This window comes from Mirounga leonina, unplaced genomic scaffold (genome assembly GCF_011800145.1).
Source record: "Mirounga leonina isolate KUSES-001 unplaced genomic scaffold, KU_Mleo_1.0 Mir_488, whole genome shotgun sequence".
Classification (NCBI taxonomy): domain Eukaryota; kingdom Metazoa; phylum Chordata; class Mammalia; order Carnivora; family Phocidae; genus Mirounga; species Mirounga leonina.
The window spans coordinates 2,242,671-2,269,048 of NW_023270777.1; the positions used below are offsets into that span (position 1 = coordinate 2,242,671).

A 26,378-nucleotide genomic window follows, 5' to 3' on the forward strand; every position below is an offset into this window, starting at 1 on the left:
GAAGAACCCCACTCCCACTCCAACCAGGTCACAAGGGCTGGAGCTCCGAAGGGCCCAGGCCCCCTGAGCCAGGAGTAGAGGAGGAAGTCCAAGGAAAGATGGTGAGTGTGGGGGTCAGGGAGGCATAGCCCCCTTCCCCGTAGCTCCTGGCCGCTCCCTTTTGTCTCTTCCCCTACAACTTTCCCAGCTGTCCTGGAGACACCCACAAATGAAACTCACAATGGTGTACCCAGATGTCCCCGGAACCCATGACATCACACAGACGCCCAGCATCTGAGGCTGCCTCCCCTTCCCCAAACCAACAGAGCACGCTTGGGTCCTCTTTTTCTTCTCCACGGAACAGCTCACCCAGAGAAACACGATGCGCCAAGACCGCTCACCCCCTGCTTCCTGCTTTAGAGGCCCAAGGCCCAGACTGTACCCCCCTCATCCAGTTTCAGGCCCTTTCTAGCTCCTGAGGGTTCTCCGCAGCAAGACAGCCTGCCCCCCCCCGACCCCTGTTACTGTCCCACGAGGTCCCAGACCCCAGCCTGGCATTCGCCCTCCCCCCGGGGCCCCTGGGCCCGCGGCTGCCCTAATGCCCCAGCTCCTTTCTCCCTCACAGGCTGGCAGTCACCCCTACTTCAACCTGCCTGACTTCACCCAGCCATCGCCGCCCTCCACTCCACCCAGCCTCCCCTCGCACCAGCGCTGCCGGCCCTCCGATGCCACCAAGGGCCTGCTCGTGGCCCTGCTGGGTGGGGGCCTGCCGGCTGGCTTTGTGGGCCCCTTCTCCCGTATGGCTTACCAGGCTTCCCACTTACCCTCGCTGGAGCTGCTCATCTGTCGGTGTCTCTTCCACCTTCCCATTGCCCTACTACTGAAACTGCGTGGTGACCCACTGTTGGGACCTCCCGATGTCCGGGCCCGGGCCTGCCTCCACGCCCTGCTCAACGTCCTCAGCATCGGATGCGCCTACAGTGCAGTTCAGGTGGTGCCTGCTGGCAACGCGGCCACGGTCCGCAAAGGTTCTTCCACCGTCTGCTCTGCTCTCCTTGCCCTCTGCCTCGAGAGTCAGGGGCTCAGCGGCTATGACTGGTGTGGTCTGTTGGGCAGCACCCTGGGACTAATCATCATTGTGGGACCCGGACTAGGGACACTGCAGGAGGGGACCACGGGCCTCTACACCGCCCTGGGCTATGTGCTCGCGTTCCTGGGCGGCCTGGCACTGTCGCTGGGGCTCCTGGTCTATCGCTCCCTGGACTTCCCCTCTTGCCTACCGACAGTTGCCTTCCTGTTTGGCTTGGTGGGGCTGGTGGGCTCTGTGCCAGGCCTCTTTGTACTGCAGACCCCTGTGCTGCCCAATGATCCTCTGAGCTGGAGCTGTGTGGGGGCCGTGGGGATCCTCGCCCTGGTCTCCTTTGTGTGTGTGAGCTATGCAGTCACGAAGGCCCACCCCGCCCTGGTGTGCGCCGTCCTGCACTCCGAGGTGGTGGTGGCCCTGATGCTGCAGTATTACGTGCTCTATGAGACCGTGGCGCCTTCCGACATCATGGGGGCAGGGGTGGTGTTGGGCAGCATCGCCATCATCACCGCCCAGAACCTCAGCTGTGAGAGGGAAGGGCAGGTGGAGGAGTGAGATCGAACTGGAGAGCCTGGGGGTTGGGGGGGCAGGGGGAAATAGAAGGACAAGGAGAGACTGGAATACAAACATGGGAGAAGAGGTGACCGGAAAAGAGCTGATATGGGAGAGGGACACTCCTTGGAGTCAGGGGTGGAGAGGGACTCTGCCTAGAAGACCTGGAACAAGCGTGGGGACCAAGACATGAGGAGTCTAGGCTGGCGCTTGGGGATCAGGGCATAACTGCAGGGTAAGTAAGGTCTGAGGAGCAAACCAAAGGAGCTGAGAGGCAGGCGGGCCATGAGCCATGGGGAGGATTTCTCCCTCAGCAGCAGAGAGAAGAGCATTGGGGCTGGAGTGTTCGGGCGGCTTTCAGGCGAACGGACAGAGCGAGCAGCGGGGGGTAAGGGAGTGCGCCTTTCTTCTCCTGAGAGCCGGTTTCCTTTGCTCATGGTTATGCCCCCCCCGCCCCCCGGTGGTGACGTGACATTGACATCAAACAAGGATCACTCTGAACCTGGCTGTGCCTTGGTGTCATCTCTGCTTTGGAAGGACAGTGAAAGTCCTACTCCGCTCTCATTGGACAATCCCTTGGGATCCCTGCCCCCTCCCCCCGCCAATCTCGTTTCTGAAATATTCTAGAAGGGGGTAGGATCTCCCAGCGTTCAGACGCCTTGGCTCTGAATCCCCCAGGACTTCTGCGTCCCGCCCATGGCTAATCTGCTTTTCCTGGATTGTCGCGGTCCCGTGATCTCTCCCGGACAGTGTGGCCAGCCTCCTTCCGGAGAAGGCTCCCCGAGCGGAGGCCTCTTCGAGCGGCTCGGGCCGGGGCTCGAGGGCCCGAGCTCCGTACAGCGCTCCCTTGGAGGCCCGCAGATGCCCACCCGTCCCAGGAGGCCGCTCGACAAATATCAGCTACTTCCGGACCCGCGATTCGCCTCGCCATCTTGATCGGCTCATGCATATTCAGCGTGGTTACTGCATATTCATGACCAAGGACGGCCCCCAGCGCTCCCCCCTCCGGGAACCCTCTTGGGAGGATCCGGCCGGCCCCGCCTCCTTCATTACCGATTCGCAGAACAGACCATTTTCCAGCGGAGGGAGGGGGGGGAATGTTAAAGGGAGACTTTTGTGGAAGACGAAAGCACGGTCCAAACCAGAATAAAAGCGGCCTGTCTTTCCCCTCGGTCCTCCGAACCTTAAGTCTCAGGGCGGGAGGGAGCAGAGAGGGGAGGCAGCGGGGTCAAACACGTTCCCCTCCCCCGCGTCACTTCCAAAGGTCGTCCAACCAGGGCGCCGGGGAGGGCCGACCAACGGCTCGAGCGCGCGCTCCGTGCAGGCCGGCGCAGGCGACCCCGTAGCGCAAGGGAGGGCGGGAAAGGAAGGGGCGGGGATGCAGGGGCGAATCTATAAAGGGCGTCATTCGGCCGGTTCGCTCCTCAGAAGCGCCGAGAGCGCGGCCGGGACGGTTGGAGAAGAAGGCGGCTCCCGGAAGGGGGGGAGACAAACTGCCGTACCCTCTGCCGTTCAGGAGTCTGGTTACTTATTTATTCGCTACCCTTTTTCTTCTTCCTCCCCCCGAAACCTTTTCCTTCCCCCCCCTTCTTTTTTTTCCTTTTTGGGAGACGGAAAATCTCCGGAAAGGGGGAGGAGAGCTCCTTTCGCTCCTTTCTCACTTCCCCGCCTCCTTCCCTCCCCCACCTTTCCCTCCTCCGGCTTTTTCCTCCCAGCTCGGGGAGGTCCTTCCCGGTGGCCGCCCCGACGGGGTCTGAGCGCCTAGGCGGCGGCGGCGCAGGGTTTTTGTAGAGAGGTTTGCGCCTGCGCAGCGCGCCGGCCTCCGCGATGCACGGGGGCGGCCCCCCCTCCGGGGACAGCGCATGCCCGCTGCGCACCATCAAGCGCGTGCAGTTCGGAGTCCTCAGTCCGGATGAACTGGTAAGCGGCCCTGCCCGCCCTCTGCTCCCTGCCGCGGCGCCGGCGGGGCCCGACGCTGGCGGCCAGGGTGACGCGCCGCGGGAGCCGAGTGTCGCGAGCGTGTGAGCGAGCTCGGCGCTGTGTCCGGGCCGCAGCCGGGGTGGGGGGAGGTCGGGGCACCGGCGCCGGGCAAGGGGGGCGCTTTGGAAGCGCGGATGCGAAGCGGGGCCCCAGGGCCTTATCCCCCCCTCCCCGTCCACCACTACTCGCTGGACGCCCGCTGTGTGGTAGACACGACAGGCGCTAGGGTTGCAGAGCTGGACGAGACGCAGGAGGACTCTGCCTCAGTTATGGCAAGTGCTCTGAATGGAGCGAAGAGGCGCTACCGAGGTGTGAGGCTCCTGTGGGCGGGGCGGTGTCAGGGTCCATGAAGCCCCCTCTGGGGAGGTGACGTTACCTGGATGAAGAGGAGGCAGCCAGTGCTCTGGGCCACAGATCCTAGAACAAGAGCTTTTCGGACAGAGGAAACAGCAGGTGCAAAGGGCTTGAGGGAGCCATGAGCTTGGTGTGTCCCAGGGGCTGGAAGAAGTGCCAGTGTGACTGGGGTTTAGGCGGGTGAGGAGAGTCGTCGAAATGGGCTGGAGAAGCATGAGACTGGGCAGGCCCCGGGGGATGTTGTAAATCATGGTAAGGAATCTGAGTTTAATTCTGTTTTTAATAGGAAGCCTTGGGAGAATTATAAGCCAAAGAGTGACATCAAGTTTACATTAAAAAACACACACACACACAAATTACTAGTACTTCGGTTGCCCTGTGAAGAGCTGATTGCAAGGGGGGGGGGCTAAGGAAGAGAGTGGGAGAGATCAGAGAGGAGGGTGGTTCTGGGGGAGCTGTTGGTGACTTGGACTCCTCTGTGGAGTGAACTGGAGGGAGCCAGGTGGCTGGAGAGAATGGTGTTGAATGGCCATCTTTGTGGATGGAGACAGTTTTGCTGGAGGATAAGGCACAGCTGCGTGAAAGTTATGTCAGGAGTTAGAACCTCGTAAGCTCACAGCATACAAAGAATAAATTCTGGGTGGAGTTAAGCTTTAAATCTAAAAAGCAAAACTGGAAAGCACCAGCAAAATAGAGGCGGCTTGGGAGTCTTGATTCCAGGGGCAGAACCGCTTCATGGTAATGAATGAATTACAGGTAAATTTTACTGAGTGCCTGTCATGTGCTAGGCACTGAGCCAAGCATTTTTTTCTTTTTTAATCTCTATACCATAACATGGGGCCCGAACTCACAACACCGAGATCAAGAGCCACGTGCCCCTCTGACTGTCAGATGCCCCAGCATTTTATGTACAAGGAAGAGCAGGGCACATTTCACTATATAAAAATAAGAGCCACTTCTCTTTATCAGAGGCACAATGGACATCTAAAAAACAGATTGGGAAACAGTATTTGCACTGTGATAGTCAAGGCTAGGTTCCTTAATATACAAGGAACACTTAAAAATCAGTAAGAAAAGCACACACCTGCTAGACAAATAGATAAAGGATACAAATAAGCTGCTCACAGAAGTAGTACAAATGGCCAATAAAAAATACTCAGTTTATTAATAAAAACGTGCAAATTAAAGTTTTTTTCCTTAGATTATCTGATTTTTCTCTGCTGGCAAAAGTATTGGGAAATAGGCATGCTTATACATTGTTGGTAGAAGAGCCTTTTTGGAGGACAGTCTGACAATTTTATCAGTCGTTTGATGAGTATTCTTTGGTCCAGTATTGCCAGTTCTAAAATTTTGTCCTTAAATAAAAAACTCTGAATTTCTTAAAAAACTCTGAATTTCTGCTCTCGAGCATGCCCTTCCCCAGGTCTTGTCTGGTTCAGCAAGCACACAGTGGCCATACCATTCATCCACTTAAACTCAGGCCAAAAACCTAAAAGCCATCTTCGATTCTTCTCCTCACAACTTGCACTTGGCCCATCTGCCAGTCTGTCAGCTCTGCCTTTCAAAGTGTGCCTGGAATCCGGCCATTTATGACCATCTCCATCTGGACCGACATGTCCCACCTTTCCCATGGAATACTGCAGTAGCCCTAGCCCCTACTTGTTCCTTCCGCAGTTTGCCGAGCAGCTGGGGAGCTCTTTTTATCATGTCTCTCCCCTGCATGGAATCCCCTCCAGAGGATCCAGACTGCTTACTCTGAACTGTATTGAGGTCCTGGCTTATCTGGCCTCCGCCTCCCTCTCCAGCTCATTACCAAACTCCCCTTTGGGTCTTCTTTAACCACACCGACCTGCCTGTTCTTCCAACATTCCGAGTTCATTCATGCCTCAAGGACTTTATTATTCACTGTTCCTGCTGCTTTAGAACAACATTGCCCAGGCCTACCCAGGCTTATTCCTTTACATCCATATATTCCCTGCTCAGATGTCATATTGTTAAGACGGCTTTCCTGACCACCCTGTTTAAATAGTGTCCCCCCTGCATCCTCTAACCCCTGGTCTTTATTTTAAGTAATCTTTGCACCCCATGTGGGCTCGAACTTACAACCCCAAGATCAACAGTTGCATGCTCTTCTGACTGAGCCAGCAGGGTGACCTCTAACCCCGGTCTTGACTTTATTTTACTGCGTAGCTTGCCACTCAGAAAGGATTCGTTTTTCTGTTTCTTGCTCCCTCAGGAGAATGTAAATTTCATCAGGGACCCTGTATTCACCTCTTAATTTCAGCATCTCAAAGTGTGCCTGGAACATAATTGTGGTGTAATGAGAATGAGTTAAATTAATGAGTGAATGAAGTAATTGGAAAGGATACAAAGATATGTGTAGAAGGGTTTTTATCACAACATTGTTTGGAAATGATACTGTTTGAAATTATAAATTGCCTACATACTTCCTGATAGGAATTCTATGGAGCTAACTCGGGGTGTGTTCTTGGACTAGAACAAGATCTTCCCAGCAGACTAAATCCCCTGTTCCCAGACTCTGCTGAGCCACCGCGGCAAGCTCTCGGGGGCCCAGGGAGAGGTTTTAAATTTTCAAGATAAGTACAAGAAGATCAGCTTTGCGTCTGATGTCCTGGGAACTAGGAGTTCCTGTTAGTTGTCTTTCAACATTAGATGGCGCCAGACCCCTTTCAGTGACGTCATATCTTGGGGAAGCTGGGTTTTTAGCAGTTACCAAATACAGGCCAAAAAAAAAAAATCAACGTAGAGCAAGAAAGAAGGGTGGTGCTGTCCAATCTGATCCCAAGATCTGCCAGGTTGTACAGGGCCCGACAGGGGTCAGAAGTACATCATTGTTATTTGGGAAATTAAAAAAAAATTTTTTTTAATATATTGGAATCTTTCTCCATTTATGTGTGTTTTTTTAAATGGCTATGAAGTTGGTAGGACATAGGTATTTATTAAGTTGTTTGGGCCTGGGTACTTTTTTCTTTTAATTTTTTTTTTTTTTTTAAAGATTTTATTTATTTATTTGACAGAGAGAGACATAGTGAGAGAGGGAACACAAGCAGGGGGAGTGGGAGAGGGAGAAGCAGGCTTCCCGTGGAGCAGGGAGCCCGATGCGGGGCTCGATCCCAGGACCCCAGGACCATGACCTGAGCCAAAGGCAGACGCTTAATGACTGAGCCACCCAGGCGCCCTGGCCCTGGGTACTTACTAAGTGGGTCTCTTTGGGCCCAGGGAGTGCTGCGAAAGTTGCTGACGTGGTGACTAAGAGCCCTGTGACCTGATGAAGTTCAGGGTTCTGAGAAATAAGTTACCAGAATGCAGAGTGAGACCCTGTTCGTGTAAAAATAGAAAGGTGGTTGCATTTTATAAAACATGTGGAAGGCTGGCTGTTCACAAAACAGAGGCCCTCTCCGGTGTGCAGGGGGACCGGGGGCTTTGATTTTGCCCTGCATTGCTTGCAGTTGATACAGTGCTCCTGTGTCTTGAGGGAATAACAGGTAGTTCCGCTTTGGGTAGGAGGACGGGAGGGTGAGGGGCCTCTTGTGGAACAGACGGTATTTAAGAGTAGAATGTTTTCCAGAAGTCTTGGGGAGGGGTGTGTGTCGAGGTACTGAGGGCTCTTGGAATTAGCTGCAAGACGGAGCTGTTGCCTTGGCCGTTGTAGTGGGTTTGGAAGTTGCTGAGTCCTGAGGAAGAGAGGAAGCAAGGAGGGTTGGTGCTCAGGCTTTATGCAAAGCTGGTACAAAGCCAGCAGAGATGAGAGCTCAGTGACACTTGAAGAGGTTGACCCCTGTTCGTTAAAAGCAACTGTGTAGGGGCGCCTGGGTGGCTCAGTCGGTTAAGCGACTGCCTTCGGCTCAGGTCATGATCCTGGAGTCCCGGGATCGAGTCCTGCATTGGGCTCCCTGCTCAGCAGGGAGTCTGCTTCTCCCTCTGACCCTCCCGACCCTCCCCTCTCTCATGCTCTCTCTCTCAAATAAATAAATAAAATCTTTAAAAAAAAAAAAAAAGCAACTGTGTACCATGAAAAACATCATTTTATTTATTTATACCCCAGTTCATTCCAAGAAGGATTTAAAACAGTAATATGCTCATAGACGTGTGCTGTATCGGTGGGTCAGAAGCTTATTCTTGTCTTCAGATTATTTATAATCAAGGGAGGGGTTTCCTGCGCATGCAACAAGTATTTACTGGTGCTGTGGTAGGCGCTGATAGAAAGCCAAATGAAACCTGATCCTTGCCCTCAAGGATTGCAATCCAGTGGGAGAGACAGATAAGTAAACAGGTAATGGCAGTGGGGCTGAGAACCCTGGGAGGCCCTCCGTGGCCATTGCAGAGAGGTGACATTTGAATCGGGACTTAAAGAATGTAAAGTTTCCCGGGAAGGGGGGTGCGTGAAGGAATTTTGAGAGCTCTCTTGCAGCTGGAGCATAAATGTGTGGGGGGGTGGAGGCAGAATGTGGGGCTGCATCTGTAAGAGTGGGTTGAAGCCCAGTTCCAAGGACCATGTATGTTTTTCTAAAGGCAGAGAAAAAAAGGAGGTGTTTTTTGATTATTTATTAGAGAGAGAGAGAGAGCGCGTGCGCATAGGAGCAGGGGTAGAGGCAGAGGGAGAAGCAAGCTTCCTGCTGAGCAGAGAGCCTGATGGCGGGGCTCGATCCCAGGACCCTGGGATCATGACCTGAGCCGAAGGCAGATGCTTAACCGACTGAGCCACCCAGGCGCCCCAAGGGTTGTTTTTTTTTTTTTAAGCTTCTATTCATTTGAGACACAGAGATACAGAGCGTGAGCAGGGGGAGAAGCAGAGGGAGAGGGTGAAGCAGGCTCCCACTGAGCCAGAAGCCCGACTGGGGCTCCATCCCAAGACCCTGGGATCATGAACTGAGTTGAAGGCAGACGCTTAACCATCTGAGCTACCCAGGCACCCCAGTTTGTGTTTTTGGGTTTTTTTTTAAGATTTTATTCTTAAGTAATCTCTACACCCAGCATGGGGCTTGAACTCAAACCCCAAGGTCAAGTCGCATGCTCCACCCCTGAGCCAGCCAGGTGCCCCTGAAGAGAACTCGTATTTACTGAGAATTTGCAGCAGGCTTCTGTTCTGTAGCCTCAGGGGCACCCCTTGGGACCAGCCACCCCCTTGGGAGCCTAACCCTTACCGAGTGGGTAGTGAGAACCAGTGTTTGGAGGAAGGGTTGGGGACTAACGTAGTTTGTATATAATCCAAAATGACAGTTTGTTACCTTGTGGTAGGGAGGGAGTCCAGAACATTCCAGGACAGCCCCTCGACCTATCTCAATACTTGGAAGCTGAATAGTCCTTAGCAGGTGGGTGGTTTGGTGAGCATGGACTTGGAGCAGAGGGAGGTGCACGGTTTTGAGCATGATTTCCCCCAGCTCCCTCTCTAGCGACCTTTCTGGCAGCCAGATTCAGGCTTGCTTCTGCCTTCCTGTGTTTCAGTCAAGGGGAGCAAAGCCTTTCGTGTTTTTCAGAAGACACGATGCAGCTGATGGGATGCCGGCTTTGTGAAGTCAGTCACCCCCAGCCCTGTCTTCCTGAGACTTCGTCAGGTCATCCTGATGAGCCTTGTGGGTGTTCAGAACCTCTTGTATCAATAGACCGTTTGGTTTCTACTCAGCAGTGGCTGATCAGTCCATTATGGGGGGGTTACCGGCCTGACTGGCAGGGACAGCCTTCTCTTTTTTCCAAGGTCTTTGAAGGCGCTTCCCTGCAGCCAAGGGCCCTAAGCAGTTGAGTTCAGTCTAACAAACATTCAGCAGCAGCCATGGGACCCAGGACGATAGAGAAATGCTGTCTGCCAAGAGATGCTTATAATCTTTGGGGAAGACAGAACCCCCAATTGATAATTTCATTGCACTGTGAGACGTGTGGTGATAGAGGGGTTATGGAAGCACAGAGGAGGCTCTGGAAACGCTTTCTGGAAGAAGCACTGCCTGAGCTGAGTCTTTAAACAGCAGTTAGCCTTAGCGGGAAGGGCCTTGCAGACTGAGCTAAGAGCACATACGAAGACCCGCTGATGGGGGACCACTGGGGACTCCGTTACTGGTGTGGAAAAAGAAAGGAAAGTGGAAACGTCCTAAAACCCTTTCTGTAAGCTGTCCTCCTGAGTTTGGACGTCATTCTGAGTGCGGGTATGAAGATTAGATTTCCGTTTTAGAAAGAGCACCCCAGCTATGTGGATGGATGGGAGAGAGACAGGCTGGCCACCCAAGGAGCGCCCTGATGTGAACCCCCGAGGAAAGGCCTGGCCTGAGGCAGTGGTTGGAGGCATGGAGAAGACGGGCGGGCAAGGCTCAGAGACTGTTGAGGAGGTGCAAACAGCCAGTGCTGGGGGCTGGGTGGATGATGGATTGGGTAGGTGTTGTTCCTGAGCACCTGTCATGTCCTGGCCTTAAGCAGGTACACGAAGTTACACAGTTCATATGTGATAGAACCGGAATTGCAGACCGGAGGTCTCTGGCTCCAGCCCACGCTCAGTTAACGGGTTTATTTGTCAGAGAGAGAGAGCACAAGCAGGGGGAGTGACAGAGGGAGAAGCACACTCCCCGCCTAGCAGGGAGCCCGATGCAGGGCTCCATCCCAGGACCCTGAGATCACTACCTGAGCTGAAGGCAGACGCTCAGTCAGCGGAGCCACCCAGGTGTCCCTTGATTCAGTAGATAGTGTAATACGTGAATCCAAAGTTCAGAAGAAAGGGGAGGCCTGGAGGCAAAGATTCGGGCATCTTCGGGATAGAGAGTGAGCATCAGGGGACAGCCGGCGAGCTGCCTCCAGGGCGTGGATGAGCTGAAGCCCAGGGGCGCAGTGGACTCTGGGAGCAGACGGAGGCAGAGGAGCCGAGGAGGAGATAACGTGGAAGGGCGGAGCTTCGGTGCAGTGGCCCGTCCGCCGTGTGTCTCAGGCCCACGGGTTCAGACTGGGGCGGGCTCACACTGGGGCGGTCTGCAGGATTTGGCAGAGCAGAGCACTACTCCTCCTCCGTCTCTGGGGAGTGGTTTCGGGGCGGAGGCAGGCGGATCCCTGCGGAGTGCAGATTGGAGCTCCCATCCCTTTGTGTGATGCTGTGGAAACAATGCGTTGGCGATCCCGGCTCTGCCCCTTCCTAGCTGCCTGTCTTTGGGCCTCTGGTGTCGTCACCTGTGAAATGGGCACAGTGATGCGTATTTTATCCATTAGCTGTGGAGAGCGGGCGAATCAGCTAGCGCTGCACCGGGCACCCAGCAGCCGAGTCCCAGGGTTGCAAGGGTTGTGTCTGCGCTGCAGCTAAGAACAGCAGGACGGATGTGTGTGGGGCCCAGAGAGGGTTGGGTTTGAGTCCTGCTGGCTCCCCGAGGTGGAGGCCTTGGACAGGTCACTTCACGCACTCAGGTTGCTCCTGTCTGAGCGACAGGACCTCATTCCTAGAAGGTGAGTGGATCGGCTTAGAGAAACAAGGTGCACGGAGTGCAGTTGGCGCCCAGCACGAAGGTGACACACCGGTAGGAGCTTTTATTAAGTTTTAAGTTCTTCCCTCTGGACGTTTAGTGGGTCAGACCCAGCTAATGCCAAAGTCCTTGGTTTCCAGTGCGAAAACTAAAGGTTTCCTCAGCCCACGTCTCGCCCATACCTGCTTCTGAGCTCCTCGGTCTCCCGCTCCCTCCCCCAGGGGGTCCCTCAAGTCTGGATGCAGACTGGATTCCACCTTCAGTTCTGCCTCCATGTCCTGGGGCGCTGGGGCGCCCTTCTGCTCCAGCACCTGCCTCCCTCATCTTACCCCGGGATTTCCATCCGAGCAAGGATGGGCTCGGGCTGCTGGGCCCTCGGGAAGGAGGAGGTTACGAGGATGGGGGCAAACTGGCGGGCTTGAGGAGCTGAAGCTAGGGGACCAGGCGTGTCTTGGCGGGCTGCAGCACCGGTCCCTGCCAGGGACCAGAGTCGGGGCCTGATTTCAGCCTTGGAAGAAGCAAGGCATTGGTTTTTTTTCCCCCTTGAAACAATTTGCTTCTTTTTGTGATTAAATCTTGTGGATGTCAGTGATTTGGCATTGACCCGGAGGGGTGTGTGGGTTTGAGTCCGAGAGGCAGGTGGCCTGTGTCGGCCACACGCAAGTCTGAGTGCCTCTCTCAGGACAGGGACTAGGACCCCCCGTACTCGGCGCCAGCACTCAGAGCGGACCCATCCCTGCTGTCCCCCTTGAGGCCTTCGCATGTGAAGGCTGGAGGCTGGAAACCCTGTTTAGTCGGTACTGGCCTTTGTTTCTGTAGAAACGGATGTCCGTGACCGAGGGCGGCATCAAATACCCCGAGACAACGGAGGGGGGCCGCCCCAAGCTTGGGGGGCTGATGGACCCAAGGCAGGGGGTGATCGAGCGCACCGGCCGCTGCCAGACCTGTGCAGGTGAGTGCTGGGGGCCTGGCACGGGGTCCCCACGGTGGGGGGGCTTGGGTGCTTGAACCCCAGGCCTGCGGGTGGACCCCTGGGGACCTGGGCTCTGAGGTGCGAGCCGGGACGAGGGTGTGCGGTGTGTGTCCCCGCAGGAAATATGACAGAGTGTCCTGGCCACTTCGGCCACATTGAGCTGGCCAAACCTGTGTTTCACGTGGGCTTCCTAGTGAAGACGATGAAAGTGTTGCGCTGCGTCTGCTTCTTCTGCTCCAAACTGCTCGTGGACTCTGTGAGTGGGCGCGGGCCCTGGCCTGGGAGGGGCACCTTCCTGGGGGGGACGGAGGAGCGGGCTGCCTGACCCTGCTCTGCTCTATCCCCAGAACAACCCAAAAATCAAGGACATCCTGGCCAAGTCCAAGGGGCAGCCCAAGAAGCGGCTGACGCACGTGTATGACCTGTGCAAGGGCAAGAACATCTGCGAGGGCGGGGAGGAGATGGACAACAAGTTCGGGGTGGAGCAGCCGGAGGGCGACGAGGATCTGACCAAAGAGAAGGTAGCCGACCGGGACTGCTGGACGGGGGCCGGCGGCAGGGTAGGCGGGGTCTCCAGGCTCTGACGGCCCCTCTGTCTCCTGAAGGGCCATGGCGGCTGCGGGCGGTACCAGCCCCGCATCCGGCGCTCGGGCCTGGAGCTGTACGCGGAGTGGAAGCACGTCAACGAGGACTCCCAGGAGAAGAAGATCCTGCTGAGTCCTGAGCGAGTGCACGAGATCTTCAAGCGCATCTCCGATGAGGAGTGTTTCGTGCTGGGCATGGAGCCCCGCTACGCACGGCCCGAGTGGATGATCGTCACCGTGCTGCCCGTGCCCCCGCTCTCTGTGCGGCCTGCTGTGGTGATGCAGGGCTCTGCCCGCAACCAGGTCAGCGGCTCCTGGCCCCCACAGGGGAGGGAGCCCCCGGGCTGTGGGCGGATGCGTGCAGGAGCCGGGGCTCGAGCGAGGGTGCCTGGGTCACCGTGCCACCTGGCAGCCGTGTGCCCTTGGTGGAGGCCCTTGACTTAGTTGAAGATCACGGAGGTGCTTCCGTGCGTGGGAGGTGAGAGACCAGGCCTGCTTGGCAGGCGCCCTGAGGACGAGGGAGGCGCCGATCGCCCAGTAGTGGCCGGCCTGTGACCATGCGGACTTCCTGCTGCAGGATGACCTGACTCACAAGCTGGCGGACATCGTGAAGATCAACAATCAGCTGCGGCGCAATGAGCAGAACGGCGCGGCGGCCCACGTCATCGCCGAGGATGTGAAGCTTCTCCAGTTCCACGTGGCCACCATGGTGGACAATGAGCTGCCCGGCTTGCCCCGCGTGAGTCCACACGCTGCCCGCCCTGTGCTGGAGCGGAAGGGGGCTAGGGGCCCGTGGGAGGCCTCCGAGCTCTGGAGCAGGGGCCCGTGCTGACCACGGGGTGCCCCCGCCCCGTGTTTCCTCACAGGCCATGCAGAAGTCTGGACGCCCCCTCAAGTCCCTGAAGCAGCGGCTGAAGGGCAAGGAAGGCCGGGTCCGAGGGAACCTGATGGGCAAGCGGGTGGACTTCTCAGCCCGCACCGTCATCACCCCCGACCCCAACCTCTCCATCGACCAGGTCGGCGTGCCCCGCTCCATCGCCGCCAACATGACCTTTGCGGAGATCGTCACGCCCTTCAACATCGACAGGTGGGCTTGGCCTCAGGAGCTCCGCCTGGGGGGGGGGGTATGTGAGGGCACAGGCTTGGAGCGGGGCTGAGAGCGCTTCCACCTGGGCCTCTGGGGTGAGGGCAACAGGGGTTCCAGGGAGGCGTGTGCTCACTGCACCTCTGCCTTCTCCAGACTCCAGGAGCTGGTGCGCAGGGGAAACAGCCAGTACCCAGGGGCCAAGTACATCATCCGGGACAATGGCGATCGTATTGACCTGCGTTTCCACCCCAAGCCCAGTGATCTTCACTTGCAGACCGGCTACAAGGCATGTAGCAGGCCAGGGCCTCTCTCCCTGACCCGAGCAGGAGGCTCTGGAGTGGGGGCCGGTTGCAGGGGGCCCCCTGAGGCTGTCCTGTCCGTTAGGGTCAGGCCTGGGGCATCTCTAAAAGGCCACTGCCGTCCTCGGCAAGCTGTGGCTGCTGGCCGTGGACATCCGGGGTGGGGGGTCGCACTAACCCAAGGGCAGCACCCCGGACCCCAGCTTTACAGGGCAGGGAAGGGAGATCCAGGGAGGAATGGAGCGGAAGGCTTCACACGCAGAGTCTCTGGGTTTTCTCCCGCCACGGAGGTCCCTGAGGCCGGTGGGTGCTGCGCCTCTCCCTCTCCTGACGTCTGGCCCGAAGGGGTGGATGATACGTGTCCTCCATGAAATCGTACCCTTCCATCGGTCTGTTTGCACCTGCAGAGCGTTTCAGGCCCACCGGCCTTTCCTTCTTAGCAAGCCCCCTCCTCCGAGCCTGTCGCCTCCCTCCCTAGGTGGAACGGCACATGTGCGACGGCGACATCGTCATCTTCAACCGCCAGCCGACTTTGCACAAAATGTCCATGATGGGGCACCGAGTCCGCATCCTCCCCTGGTCTACTTTTCGCTTAAATCTGAGGTCAGTGTCCGGGCCTAGGGCAGCGGGTGCGGCCGGGCGGCTCCCTGACGCTTCCCTGCGGCGGCTCCCTCAGCCTGGCCTCTCGGTCCCTGCAGTGTGACGACTCCATACAATGCTGACTTTGACGGGGATGAGATGAACTTGCACCTGCCACAGTCTCTGGAGACGCGGGCGGAGATCCAGGAGCTGGCCATGGTGCCGCGCATGATTGTCACCCCCCAGAGCAACCGCCCTGTCATGGGTATCGTGCAGGACACGCTCACGGCAGTGCGCAAATTCACGAAGAGAGACGTCTTCTTGGAGCGGGTGCGTGCTCCTGGCGGGGGGGCCCAGGGAGGAAAGAGCTGCGACGTCTGCCTCGACCTGCCGCATGCCGACCTGTGTGCGAGGCAGGAGAGGGAGGAGGTTGGGAAGGTCAGCGGCCAAAAAGAGCTTATGGTTTTAGCTCCCCATTCAGTGTTTTATTTTATTTTGGTTTTTTTCTCCATTTAATTATTATTATTATTATTTTTAAAGATTTCATTTATTTATTTGACAGAGAGAGACACAGCCAGAGAGGGAACACAAGCAGGGGGAGTGGGAGAGGGAGAAGCAGGCTTCCCACGGAGCAGGGAGCCCGATGTGGGGCTTGATCCCAGGACCCTGGGATCATGACCCGAGCCGAAGGCAGACGCTTAACAACTGAGCCACCCAGGCGCCCCTCTTTTTTTTTTTTTTAAGATTTTATTTTTTTGAAAGAGAGCACAAGCAGGGGAACAGCAGGCAGAGGGAGAGGGAGAAGTAGGCTCCCCGCCCAGCAGGGAGCCCAATGCGGGGCTCGATCCCAGGACCCCGGGATCATGACCTGAGCCGAAGGCAGACACTTAACCCCAGGCGCCCCTCCCCATTTAATTCTTCAGTATGTCCTGTAGTTTCAGCTATTTATAGAAAGCAAAGGTGAAAAAGAAATGATTTCATTACAGGTTTTTTTTTCTACCTTTATCTTTACTCATTTTATAATATTATTTTGTTTAAAGATTTTATTTATTTATTTGACAGAGAGATCACAGGCAGACAGGCAGTGAGAGAGGGAGAAGCAGGCTCTCTGCTGAGCAGGGAGCCCGATGTGGGGCTCGATCCCAGGAACCTGGGATCATGACCTGAGCCCAAGGCAGACACTTAACCGACTGAGCCACCCAGGCGCCCCTTTTTTCATAATTATTAAAAGTAACTTACGTTTCTTATTCAAGAGAAGAGAAACCCAGAGTCTCACGGTCATAATGAATTTTTAATTAATAGTTTGGGAAACGCTTTTCCAGGCATCTCTGCCTCCCCAGTCCGGCTTCCACCCGCAGCCCCGTGACCTTCCCCAGTGAGGCCTGCAGTGCTGAAGTCTGGTGTCGCTCTTCCTCTCGCAGGGGGAGGTGATGAACCTCCTGATGTTCCTGTCCACGTGGGACGGGAAGGTGCCGCAGCCAGCCATCCTGAAGCCGCGGCCCCTGTGGACGGGCAAACAGATCTTCTCCCTCATCATACCAGGCCACATCAACTGCATCCGCACCCACAGCACCCATCCCGATGATGAGGATAGTGGTCCTTACAAACACATCTCTCCCGGGGACACCAAGGTAGGACCTGGCCTCTGCCTGGGTGGGGACGGGGTTTGGACAGGGGCGCCACCGCCCCGGGCCTCGAGTGGGGTGCTTTGTGCCCAGGTGGTGGTGGAGAACGGGGAGCTGATCATGGGCATCCTGTGTAAGAAGTCTCTGGGCACGTCGGCTGGCTCGCTGGTCCACATCTCTTACCTGGAGATGGGTCACGACGTCACTCGCCTCTTCTACTCCAATATTCAGACCGTCATTAACAACTGGCTTCTCATCGAGGGTGAGTGGAGGGCTGTAGTGAGCCCCCTCCTTGAATCCTGACCCTTCCTCCTCTTACTGTTCGCGGTTTTCTCCCATCCTTTGCTTGTTCCTCCTTGGATTTGGGATCCCTCCGCCAGCTCTCGTGGCTGTGGTTCCATTCCGGGGTTTGGGGGGGCCTAAAGAGGGTGTTGGTGATGCTTCTCCTTTCCCCTAGGTCATACCATTGGCATTGGGGACTCCATCGCCGACTCTAAGACCTACCAGGACATTCAGAACACCATTAAGAAGGCCAAGCAGGACGTGATAGAGGTGAGTGGGGAGGCCCGGCCAAGACTGAGTGACAGGCGCTTGGAGACGTTGAAGGGAACGTCGGCGACAGCAGAGCAGGTGTGAGGGAAGGGGGAGCAGAACAGGCCCCGAGCGCTGCCGCCTCCCTTGCACCCAGGTCATCGAGAAGGCTCATAACAACGAGCTGGAGCCCACCCCGGGGAACACTCTGCGGCAGACCTTTGAGAACCAGGTGAACCGTATTCTCAACGACGCCCGAGACAAGACTGGTTCCTCTGCTCAGAAGTCCCTGTCTGAGTACAACAACTTCAAGTCCATGGTGGTGTCCGGGGCCAAAGGCTCCAAGATCAACATCTCCCAGGTGCGGAGCCTGGTCCTTCCAGATGCGGGCGGCAGAGAAGGCCGGGAGCGCGGGGGAAGGGGTGTCTGGGGGGAGCGTGCTGGGAACGCTGACTCCTCGTGCAAAGGGAGTCCGGTGCACCCACCTTTCGGTCCCCAGGTCATTGCTGTCGTCGGGCAGCAGAACGTGGAAGGGAAACGGATCCCGTTTGGATTCAAGCACCGGACCCTGCCTCACTTCATCAAGGACGACTACGGGCCCGAGAGCCGAGGCTTTGTGGAGAACTCCTACCTGGCCGGCCTCACGCCCACCGAGTTCTTCTTCCACGCCATGGGGGGTCGCGAGGGCCTCATCGACACAGCTGTCAAGACTGCCGAGACTGGTGAGGCCTTCGGGGCCCCCAGGGTGGCGGTGGGGGTTCTTGGGCTAAAGCCTCCCGTTCCCAGGCCGGTGATTTTGTCTCTCGTGGAAAGAATAGCAGCTGAAGCTCAGAAGCTGGGCTAGCGCTCCCTGGTGCAGGGACAGGGCCTCGAGGTCTCTCTGGCGACCTGTCCCCTGGGGGCTGGTTCCTGGGGGACTCTCCTAGGCCCTGGTTCCAGCTGGTGGTGGGCGTGGCTTTCACGCGGCGGCCTCGGGCCAGGGGGCTGCTAGCTGTCTCTTCTGAGGTTCAGGTTGGGTGAAGGCCCCGGAGCGGCTGGCGAGGCTTGTCCTGAGATCAGGCTCTTTGCGCGTCGGCGTCCTCTTTCTGCCCTCGGGCCCACACCCGGTCCCCTTCTTCTCGTAGGGTACATCCAGCGGCGGCTCATCAAGTCCATGGAGTCGGTGATGGTGAAATACGACGCCACCGTGCGCAACTCCATCAACCAGGTGGTGCAGTTACGCTATGGCGAGGATGGCCTGGCCGGCGAGAGCGTCGAGTTCCAGAACCTGGCTACTCTGAAGCCATCCAACAAGGCTTTTGAGAAGAAGTGAGGAGGCTGCAGTGGGTGGTTCTCGCCCCTGGGGCTCACGACCAGCTTCCTAGGCGTCCCCGCCCTGCATGCAGAGAGACCGCTCGCCCACAGCGTGCCTGGCAGTCACCCTTACCTTTTAGGGCCCTTTCCCGATCTTGGGGATAGCAGCTGCATGGTGGGGAGGGGGGGAGACCTGAGACCCAGCCCACCCTCTCCCCGATGACGGTATGAGCAAGCTCAGGCGGGGCGGCCCGAGCTCACGTCCTGTTGGCAGTCCTGGGGCCTAGGCCTTGAATTTCCCCCCCAGACGCTTGGCTTCAAAGCCCGGTTCTGCAAGCCATGCAGCTCAGGGAGCATGGCCACCTGCCCCTTGACACTCCTCCGCTCCTGCCGCCTGCAGGTTCCGCTTCGACTACACCAACGAGAGGGCCCTGCGGCGCACTCTGCAGGAGGACCTGGTGAAGGACGTGCTGAGCAACGCGCACATTCAGAATGAGCTGGAGCGGGAATTTGAGCGGATGCGTGAGGACCGGGAGGTGCTCAGGGTCATCTTCCCAACTGGCGACAGCAAGGTGCGTGTGGGCGGGAAGGCGGGGCCGGGGAGCTGCTGCCCGTGCGTGGCTGTGCCCGACTCATGGCCCCCCTCCCTGCTGCCCCTCCTCAGGTGGTGCTCCCCTGTAACCTGCTGCGCATGATCTGGAACGCTCAGAAAATCTTCCACATCAACCCCCGCCTGCCCTCCGACCTGCACCCCATCAAGGTCGTAGAGGGTGAGTAGCTTCTCGGGGACCCCCGGGCCAGGCTGGGGGACCGGAGTGAGCTGGGCCCTGTCTACCATCTCTTGACCTCCTCTGGCCCGCAGGAGTCAAGGAATTGAGCAAGAAGCTGGTGATTGTGAATGGGGATGACCCCCTGAGCCGGCAAGCTCAGGAGAACGCCACGCTTCTCTTCAACATCCACCTGCGTTCCACCCTGTGCTCCCGCCGCATGGCCGAGGAGTTCCGGCTCAGCGGGGAGGCCTTCGACTGGCTGCTCGGAGAGATCGAGTCCAAGTTCAACCAGGCCATTGTGAGTGGTGTTCTCATCTCAGCCTTGCTTTTGTCCTTTGACCTGTCAACTTGCCTGGGCTCTGAGCACAGCCTGCCTCTGTCTACCATCGCCTGGTCATGGCTCTCGCTCACGGAGGGGCCACGCTGTGCCGGGTCCTGTGCGTGGGGCTTCATGCTCCTTCATTCCCTGGCGGGCTCGAGACGACCCGAGCAGGTTGTGCCCATGTCGCAGATGCGAACACTGGGCCTTGGAGAGATGGGTTGACTACTCCAGGACGGGCAGTCGTACTGGAAAGAAGCCGCGTGGCTGGGATATGAGATAGGAGGGTCATTCTTTATTTTCTTAAAGTGCCTGCTGTGTGCTGAATTCCAATTTAGGTGGAGGTAAGGAATTGGAGTGAGCAGGAAAGAGGTTTAGAGATAACTAGGATAGACCATCACTGTGTTGAAGTGAGGTTTTTACAGGATAGCGGGAAGAGAGAAGCATTGTGATTATAGGCATGGCCTTGAATACGTGTGATGTAAATCCAGTTTTGTAAAATAAATAATTAGAATGCATTAGGGAACGCTACAGACTACAACTGAAAGAAAGAAGGCTTAAATGAGCGGAAGGACATCCTGTGTTCACAGATTACAAGATTTGTCTTGCTAAATGGTGATAATCCGAAGTGATCTACAGACCCAACACTGTCCCTGTCAAATCCCAGCTCCCTTTTTATGCAGAAATTTATAAGCTGATTATAAAATTCGTATGGAAACACAGGGACCCGGAATAGCCAGACAGTTTTGAAGAAGAACAAGATTAGAGGACTCACACTCCCCGATTTCAGAACTCTGTGTAGAGCTTCAGTTCTCGAGATAGCGTGGTGCTCACGTAGGATGAATGGAACTTGAGTCGATGGCTTGGAAATTAAACCCTCATGTTTACAGTCATTATATTTCTGACAAGGATGCCAAGTCGATCGAACAAGGGAAAATAAGTGTTTTCAGCAATGGTGCTGGGGGGCACCTGGGTGGCTCAGTCCGTTAAGCATCCAACTCCTGGTTTCGGCTCAGGTCATGGTCTCATGGGTTATAAGCTCAAACCCCACGTTGGTCTCCGCACTCAGCAGGAGGGTCTGCTTGAGATTCTCTTCTGCCCTTAGCCCTGCGCGTGCTCAGTGTCTCTCTTTCTCTCAAACAAATCTTTAAAAAATAATAGTGCTGGGACAACTGGACATCCACATGCAAAAGATTGAAGTTGGATTCCTATTGTATGGAAAAATTATTTCAAAATGCGTTAGAGACCTAAATATAAAAGCTCAAGCTGTAAAAGGTTCTAGAAGAAAACATAAGGGTAAATCGTCATAACCTTTGATCAGATGGTGGAGTCTTCAGTAGGACACCAAAGGCGTGCGCTGAAGAGCACAAAACAAGACAGATCGGTCTTCATCCGAAGTAAAAACTTGTGCTTCAGAGGATACCAGCGAGAGGGTGAGGAAAGCCAGAAAGGGAGGAAAGATTTGCAGATCATCGCACGTGTGAAGGATACATGGACTGCTGCGGGTCAGCAACTTTTAAAAAGAGGGCCGTCTAAGGGCTTGAGTAGATATTTCCCCCCAAAATATACGAAAGTGACCAGTAAACGCATGAGAAAAGACGCTCAGCATCATTGGCCGCCCAGGAAATGGAGCTGAAGCCCCAGTGAGCTACTGCTTCGTGGCCCTCGAGTTTAGGATGGAAAGAGGCTGTGGGCAATGCCACGGAGCAGTGGACACTCCTGGGCCACTGTTGCGGGTGGTGCGGCCACTGGGGGGTCCCCGGGGGTCACGGCCCGCTGTTCCTCTTAAGAGTAGACAGAGGTACCGTTTGAACCAGCAGATCCACTCCTAGGAATATGCCTGAGACTGGAAGGCGTGTGCAAGGAAAACCCGGCACACAGACGTCCACGGCCCCGTCGTTCGTAATGGCCAAGCCGTGGAAACAGCCAAACGTCCGTCCGCTGATGGATGAGTAAACAAGACTGCCAAAGCCGCACAGAGGAATGTTCTGTGGTAAAAGTAATGAGGTGCCAAGCCATAAGGAGACCGCAGTGCCCGCCTGCGGAGGCCACGTAGCCTCCGCAGGACTCTCGTGGAAAGTTAGATTTGATGGCATGTGGTCGCAGCCTCAGTGAAAATAAACTTCGGGGAGCTCCCCCCACCTGGAGCACCGAGGCGACGTGAGAGTTCAGCCTGAGCTTTAGCACACTGTAGAAGCTAGGATTCCAGACGGCCGAGTGCCTCCTTCCGGGCGTGCGGCACGGCACGTGCCAGCGTGAGTGTAAACTGAGGCAGAGGAAGGGGCGCGCGAGTCCGACTCGTCCCAACGCCGGTGTCGCCGCCCCGGCTGCACCTCGTCCTCAGTCACCAGAAGGGAGGCGCTCGCTTTTTCTGATGCCGGCTCTTACTCCGCAGGCCCATCCCGGGGAGATGGTGGGCGCCCTGGCCGCACAGTCCCTTGGAGAGCCTGCCACCCAGATGACCTTGAACACCTTTCATTATGCCGGTGTGTCTGCCAAGAATGTGACCCTGGGGGTGCCCCGCCTCAAGGAGCTCATCAACATCTCCAAGAAGCCGAAGACACCTTCGCTTACTGTCTTCCTGCTGGGCCAGTCGGCTCGAGATGCTGAGAGAGCCAAGGTGGGGCTGCGCGGCTGGGCCTCCTGGCGGGAGGAAGAGGAGGAGAGCCTCGCCCTTGAATGCATGCTCTCTACAGGAGGGTTTGGAAGGGCTTTTAGAGCCACCCACATGCCTGTGTCCCCAATCCCTCTTTGTCCCAGGACATTCTGTGCCGTCTGGAACATACGACGTTGAGGAAGGTGACCGCCAACACCGCCATCTACTATGACCCCAACCCCCAGAGCACGGTGGTGGCAGAGGATCAGGAGTGGGTGAATGTCTACTACGAGATGCCTGACTTTGACGTGGCCCGGATCTCCCCCTGGCTTCTGCGGGTGGAGCTGGACCGGAAGCACATGACTGACCGGAAGCTGACCATGGAGCAGATTGCCGAGAAGATCAATGCTGGTAGGGGCGGGAGGGCCCAGCTCCGGAGTCCTGCCCGAGCTCCCAGTCTGTCCTGTCACCACCTGCCAGTCCCCAGTGAGCCACCCACCCTCCCCGCTTCCGTGGGCCTGCTCTGCCTCTGGCCGTCCTGCGCTTCCTCTCTGCTCCCTTTCCCTTCTCCCTGCTCCCCTCCTTCTAGAGGGTTCTGGGAGGAGGAGGGGAAGCCAGAAGAGAGTCCTGTCGCGTTCGTTCTCACGACCCCTTCTCCCCGCCAGGTTTCGGCGACGACTTGAACTGCATCTTTAACGACGATAATGCCGAGAAGCTGGTGCTCCGGATCCGCATCATGAACAGCGACGAAAACAAGATGCAAGAGGTAAAGGGGACCCGAGAGGAGACTGATAGCCGGCGGTAGGACGCTAGGAAACCTTGTTCGCGACCAGGGGCGTTAGAGCGAAAGCAGCCTTGTCGTGGAGGCTGGCCGTGATTTCCAAGACTTGTAGCAGCAAAAACGTTTGAAAAGTGAGGTAGCAGCCATGCAGACCCAACGGGTGGTGTTGAAGTGGGGGAGGCCCTGGGCCCTCCCCCCGTGAGGCTCCCGCCTGAGGGCGGAGGGCAGAGTCGGCGCATCCTGCGGAAGGTGGGTGACAGCCGCAGGCCCCGAGATGGGGCTGGACCGGTGACCTCACGCCTGGGCACGGCTCCTGAGAGAGGAGATGGGGTGCCTGGGCATGAATAACGAAAACGCGGAGCTCGCTGGTGAACCTCGGAGAGTAGATCTGGAAATCGTGTCGGGTCTTGAGGGAGCAGGGGACAGCCCCTCCCACGAGCCTGGTGGGGCCGAAGTGGCGGCCTGGGCAGTACTTGCGGGGCCGGGGTGAGCTGGGGGGGCCGCAGGCGCCGGCACGGCCCTTGGAGCGGGCGAGCGCACACGCCGCAATTGCGTTGGGGTGGTGGGGTGTGGGTGTCCCCTTAGGTTTTTCTCAGGATCGCCAAAACGTGATAAAAAGTCACGTCAGGGGAACCAAGGAGGGCAGAGCCTGGGGCCTGAGTTGACTCTTCGGTCCCTGGGGAGGCTGTGGTTCGGGGTGAGCCTGGGAAGAGAGGAGGGTTCTAGGACTCTGGCCTCGCTCTCTGCAGGAGGAGGAGGTGGTGGACAAGATGGATGACGACGTTTTCCTGCGCTGCATCGAGTCCAACATGCTGACCGATATGACCCTGCAGGGCATCGAGCAGATCAGCAAGGTCAGCCTGCCCACTCCTCTGCAATGCAGCCCCCCCGCCGCCCCATCCCCCCTGCCCGAGCTCACACCCCTCCCTCGCCGCCCCTGTTCCCCCCCCCACCCCGCCGCCCCAGTCCCCACCCCCACCCGAGCTCACGCCCCTCCCCTGCAGGTGTATATGCACCTGCCGCAGACAGATAACAAGAAGAAGATCATTATCACGGAGGACGGGGAGTTCAAGGCCCTGCAGGAGTGGATCCTGGAGACGGACGGTGTGAGCCTGATGCGGGTGCTGAGCGAGAAGGACGTGGACCCTGTGCGCACCACGTCCAACGACATCGTGGAGATCTTCACGGTGAGCCCCTGGAGCCCCCCTGCCCCGCTCTCTTCCCGATCCCCGGGTGTCCGGCAAGCAGTGGCCCCCGTGCTTGCTCTCGGCATTTGCTCACTTGGATTTGTCCAGGCCCGGGTCCACCGTTGGCCGTGGGCTGCCCCGACTCTGACCCCCCCCTGCCCCCGGCCATGCCAGGTGCTGGGCATCGAAGCTGTGCGGAAGGCTCTGGAGCGGGAACTGTACCACGTCATCTCCTTTGACGGCTCCTACGTCAATTACCGCCACTTGGCTCTGCTCTGTGACACCATGACCTGTCGCGGCCACTTGATGGCCATCACCCGACATGGGGTCAACCGCCAGGATACCGGCCCTCTCATGAAGTGCTCCTTTGAGGAGACGGTAAGGACGGCCCCGGGCAGGGTGGCAGGAGAGGGGGCAGGACGAGGGAGCGCTGCAGGAAGAAGGGGTGCGGCAGTGAAGGTGGGCGCTGGCCTGGCCGCCGCCCTCGCCCCATCGGAGCTTGGGGTGTGGAGGCGTCTCACGGGCCCCCCGCCCGTCCGGTCGTCCAGGTGGACGTGCTGATGGAAGCGGCCGCCCACGGAGAGAGCGACCCCATGAAGGGGGTGTCGGAGAACATCATGCTGGGCCAGCTCGCCCCGGCCGGCACCGGCTGCTTCGACCTACTGCTCGACGCGGAGAAGTGCAAGTACGGCATGGAGATCCCCACCAACATCCCCGGCTTGGGGGCCGCCGGACGTGAGTAGCAGGGCCTCCGCTGCCCAGACCTGCGGGGGTGCGGGGGGGGGGTCAGCCCGCGGTGCGGTGCTCAGGAGCCCCCCTGCTTCTCCACAGCTACCGGCATGTTCTTCGGCTCGGCGCCCAGTCCCATGGGAGGGATTTCTCCGGCCATGACGCCCTGGAACCAGGGCGCAACTCCGGCGTATGGCGCCTGGTCCCCCAGTGTTGGTGAGTGACGCCCCGGGAACAGGGCCCCCCGGGTCGCCGGGGGCGGGTGAGCTGCGGGGCTGAAGCGGCGCCAGGTCGGAGCGTGGGAGGCCGGGTGGCTCTGCGGACGGGGTTGGGCTCCAGCTCTGCCCTGGACTCCGTCTCTCTCCCCTGACAGGGAGCGGAATGACCCCGGGGGCAGCCGGCTTCTCCCCCAGCGCCGCCTCCGACGCCAGTGGCTTCAGCCCCGGGTACTCGCCTGCCTGGTCCCCCACGCCGGGCTCCCCGGGCTCCCCCGGCCCCTCCAGCCCGTACATCCCCTCACCAGGTGAGCTGTCCCTGCCGGTCGGGGCCAAGTTTTTTCCTCCCCGATCCTCCCTTCGGGTGACTTTCCGCCACTTAACTCCTTTTGGCTTCTTCCCCGCAGGTGGTGCGATGTCTCCCAGCTACTCCCCGACCTCACCTGCCTATGAGCCTCGCTCCCCTGGGGGCTATACGCCTCAGAGTCCCTCTTACTCCCCCACCTCGCCCTCCTACTCCCCCACCTCTCCGTCCTACTCTCCAACTAGTCCCAACTATAGTCCCACGTCACCTAGCTACTCCCCGACTTCTCCCAGCTACTCCCCGACCTCGCCCAGCTACTCCCCGACCTCACCCAGCTACTCCCCGACCTCTCCCAGCTACTCTCCAACTTCCCCGAGCTACTCGCCCACCTCTCCCAGTTACTCCCCGACCTCTCCCAGCTACTCTCCCACCTCTCCCAGCTACTCCCCAACCTCTCCCAGCTACTCGCCCACATCCCCCAGCTATTCTCCCACATCCCCCAGCTACTCTCCCACGTCCCCGAGCTACTCCCCCACGTCCCCGAGCTACTCCCCCACGTCCCCGAGCTACTCACCAACCAGCCCTAACTATTCTCCAACCAGTCCCAATTACACCCCGACGTCACCCAGTTATAGCCCGACATCACCCAGCTACTCCCCAACTAGTCCCAACTACACGCCCACGAGCCCCAACTATAGCCCGACCTCTCCAAGTTACTCTCCAACTTCGCCCAGCTACTCCCCAACCTCGCCAAGCTACTCCCCGTCAAGCCCACGATACACACCACAGTCTCCAACCTATACCCCGAGCTCCCCCAGCTACAGCCCCAGCTCCCCCAGCTACAGCCCAACCTCGCCGAAGTATACCCCCACCAGTCCCTCCTACAGCCCCAGCTCCCCAGAGTACACCCCGACCTCCCCCAAGTACTCCCCCACCAGCCCGAAATACTCACCCACCTCCCCCAAGTACTCGCCCACCAGCCCCACCTACTCACCCACCACCCCAAAATACTCCCCAACATCTCCTACTTATTCGCCAACCTCTCCCGTCTATACCCCAACCTCCCCCAAGTACTCGCCCACCAGCCCCACCTACTCGCCCACCTC

At 57.8% G+C, this 26,378-nt stretch overlaps 2 protein-coding genes across 2 annotated transcripts in view; both read left to right on the plus strand.

Annotated features, from left to right (window-relative positions):
* The first annotated feature begins 525 nt into the window (after window positions 1-525).
* On the plus strand, window positions 526-2,962 carry SLC35G6 (solute carrier family 35 member G6). Its single transcript, XM_034989481.1, has one exon. The coding sequence runs from the start codon at window positions 578-580 to the stop codon at window positions 1,616-1,618; it is 1,041 nt and encodes a 346-aa protein (XP_034845372.1). The 5' UTR covers window positions 526-577; the 3' UTR covers window positions 1,619-2,962.
* Window positions 2,963-3,044: 82 nt separating this feature from the next.
* Window positions 3,045-26,378, plus strand: part of POLR2A (RNA polymerase II subunit A) — a 23,561-nt gene continuing 227 nt past the window's right edge. Inside the window, exons 1-29 of the mRNA XM_034989499.1 lie at window positions 3,045-3,535; window positions 12,220-12,352; window positions 12,493-12,629; window positions 12,721-12,894; window positions 12,979-13,260; window positions 13,535-13,696; window positions 13,824-14,044; window positions 14,198-14,330; window positions 14,822-14,946; window positions 15,042-15,252; window positions 16,344-16,553; window positions 16,641-16,809; window positions 17,005-17,099; window positions 17,236-17,439; window positions 17,578-17,800; window positions 18,203-18,386; window positions 18,772-18,943; window positions 19,036-19,141; window positions 19,234-19,439; window positions 21,856-22,080; window positions 22,221-22,467; window positions 22,722-22,822; window positions 23,587-23,691; window positions 23,842-24,024; window positions 24,199-24,402; window positions 24,573-24,759; window positions 24,856-24,969; window positions 25,127-25,276; window positions 25,376-26,378. The exon at window positions 25,376-26,378 is cut by the window's right edge and continues 227 nt beyond it. Coding sequence (XP_034845390.1) covers window positions 3,443-3,535; window positions 12,220-12,352; window positions 12,493-12,629; window positions 12,721-12,894; window positions 12,979-13,260; window positions 13,535-13,696; window positions 13,824-14,044; window positions 14,198-14,330; window positions 14,822-14,946; window positions 15,042-15,252; window positions 16,344-16,553; window positions 16,641-16,809; window positions 17,005-17,099; window positions 17,236-17,439; window positions 17,578-17,800; window positions 18,203-18,386; window positions 18,772-18,943; window positions 19,036-19,141; window positions 19,234-19,439; window positions 21,856-22,080; window positions 22,221-22,467; window positions 22,722-22,822; window positions 23,587-23,691; window positions 23,842-24,024; window positions 24,199-24,402; window positions 24,573-24,759; window positions 24,856-24,969; window positions 25,127-25,276; window positions 25,376-26,378 — 5,759 coding nt within the window. The 5' untranslated portion in view covers window positions 3,045-3,442. The remainder of the gene's footprint in view (window positions 3,536-12,219; window positions 12,353-12,492; window positions 12,630-12,720; window positions 12,895-12,978; window positions 13,261-13,534; window positions 13,697-13,823; window positions 14,045-14,197; window positions 14,331-14,821; window positions 14,947-15,041; window positions 15,253-16,343; window positions 16,554-16,640; window positions 16,810-17,004; window positions 17,100-17,235; window positions 17,440-17,577; window positions 17,801-18,202; window positions 18,387-18,771; window positions 18,944-19,035; window positions 19,142-19,233; window positions 19,440-21,855; window positions 22,081-22,220; window positions 22,468-22,721; window positions 22,823-23,586; window positions 23,692-23,841; window positions 24,025-24,198; window positions 24,403-24,572; window positions 24,760-24,855; window positions 24,970-25,126; window positions 25,277-25,375) is intronic.

Coding starts and splice junctions, on each gene's coding strand:
- SLC35G6 (XM_034989481.1), top strand. CDS start 578: ATGCCCCAGCTCCTTTCTCCCTCACAGGCTGGCAGTCACCCCTACTTC.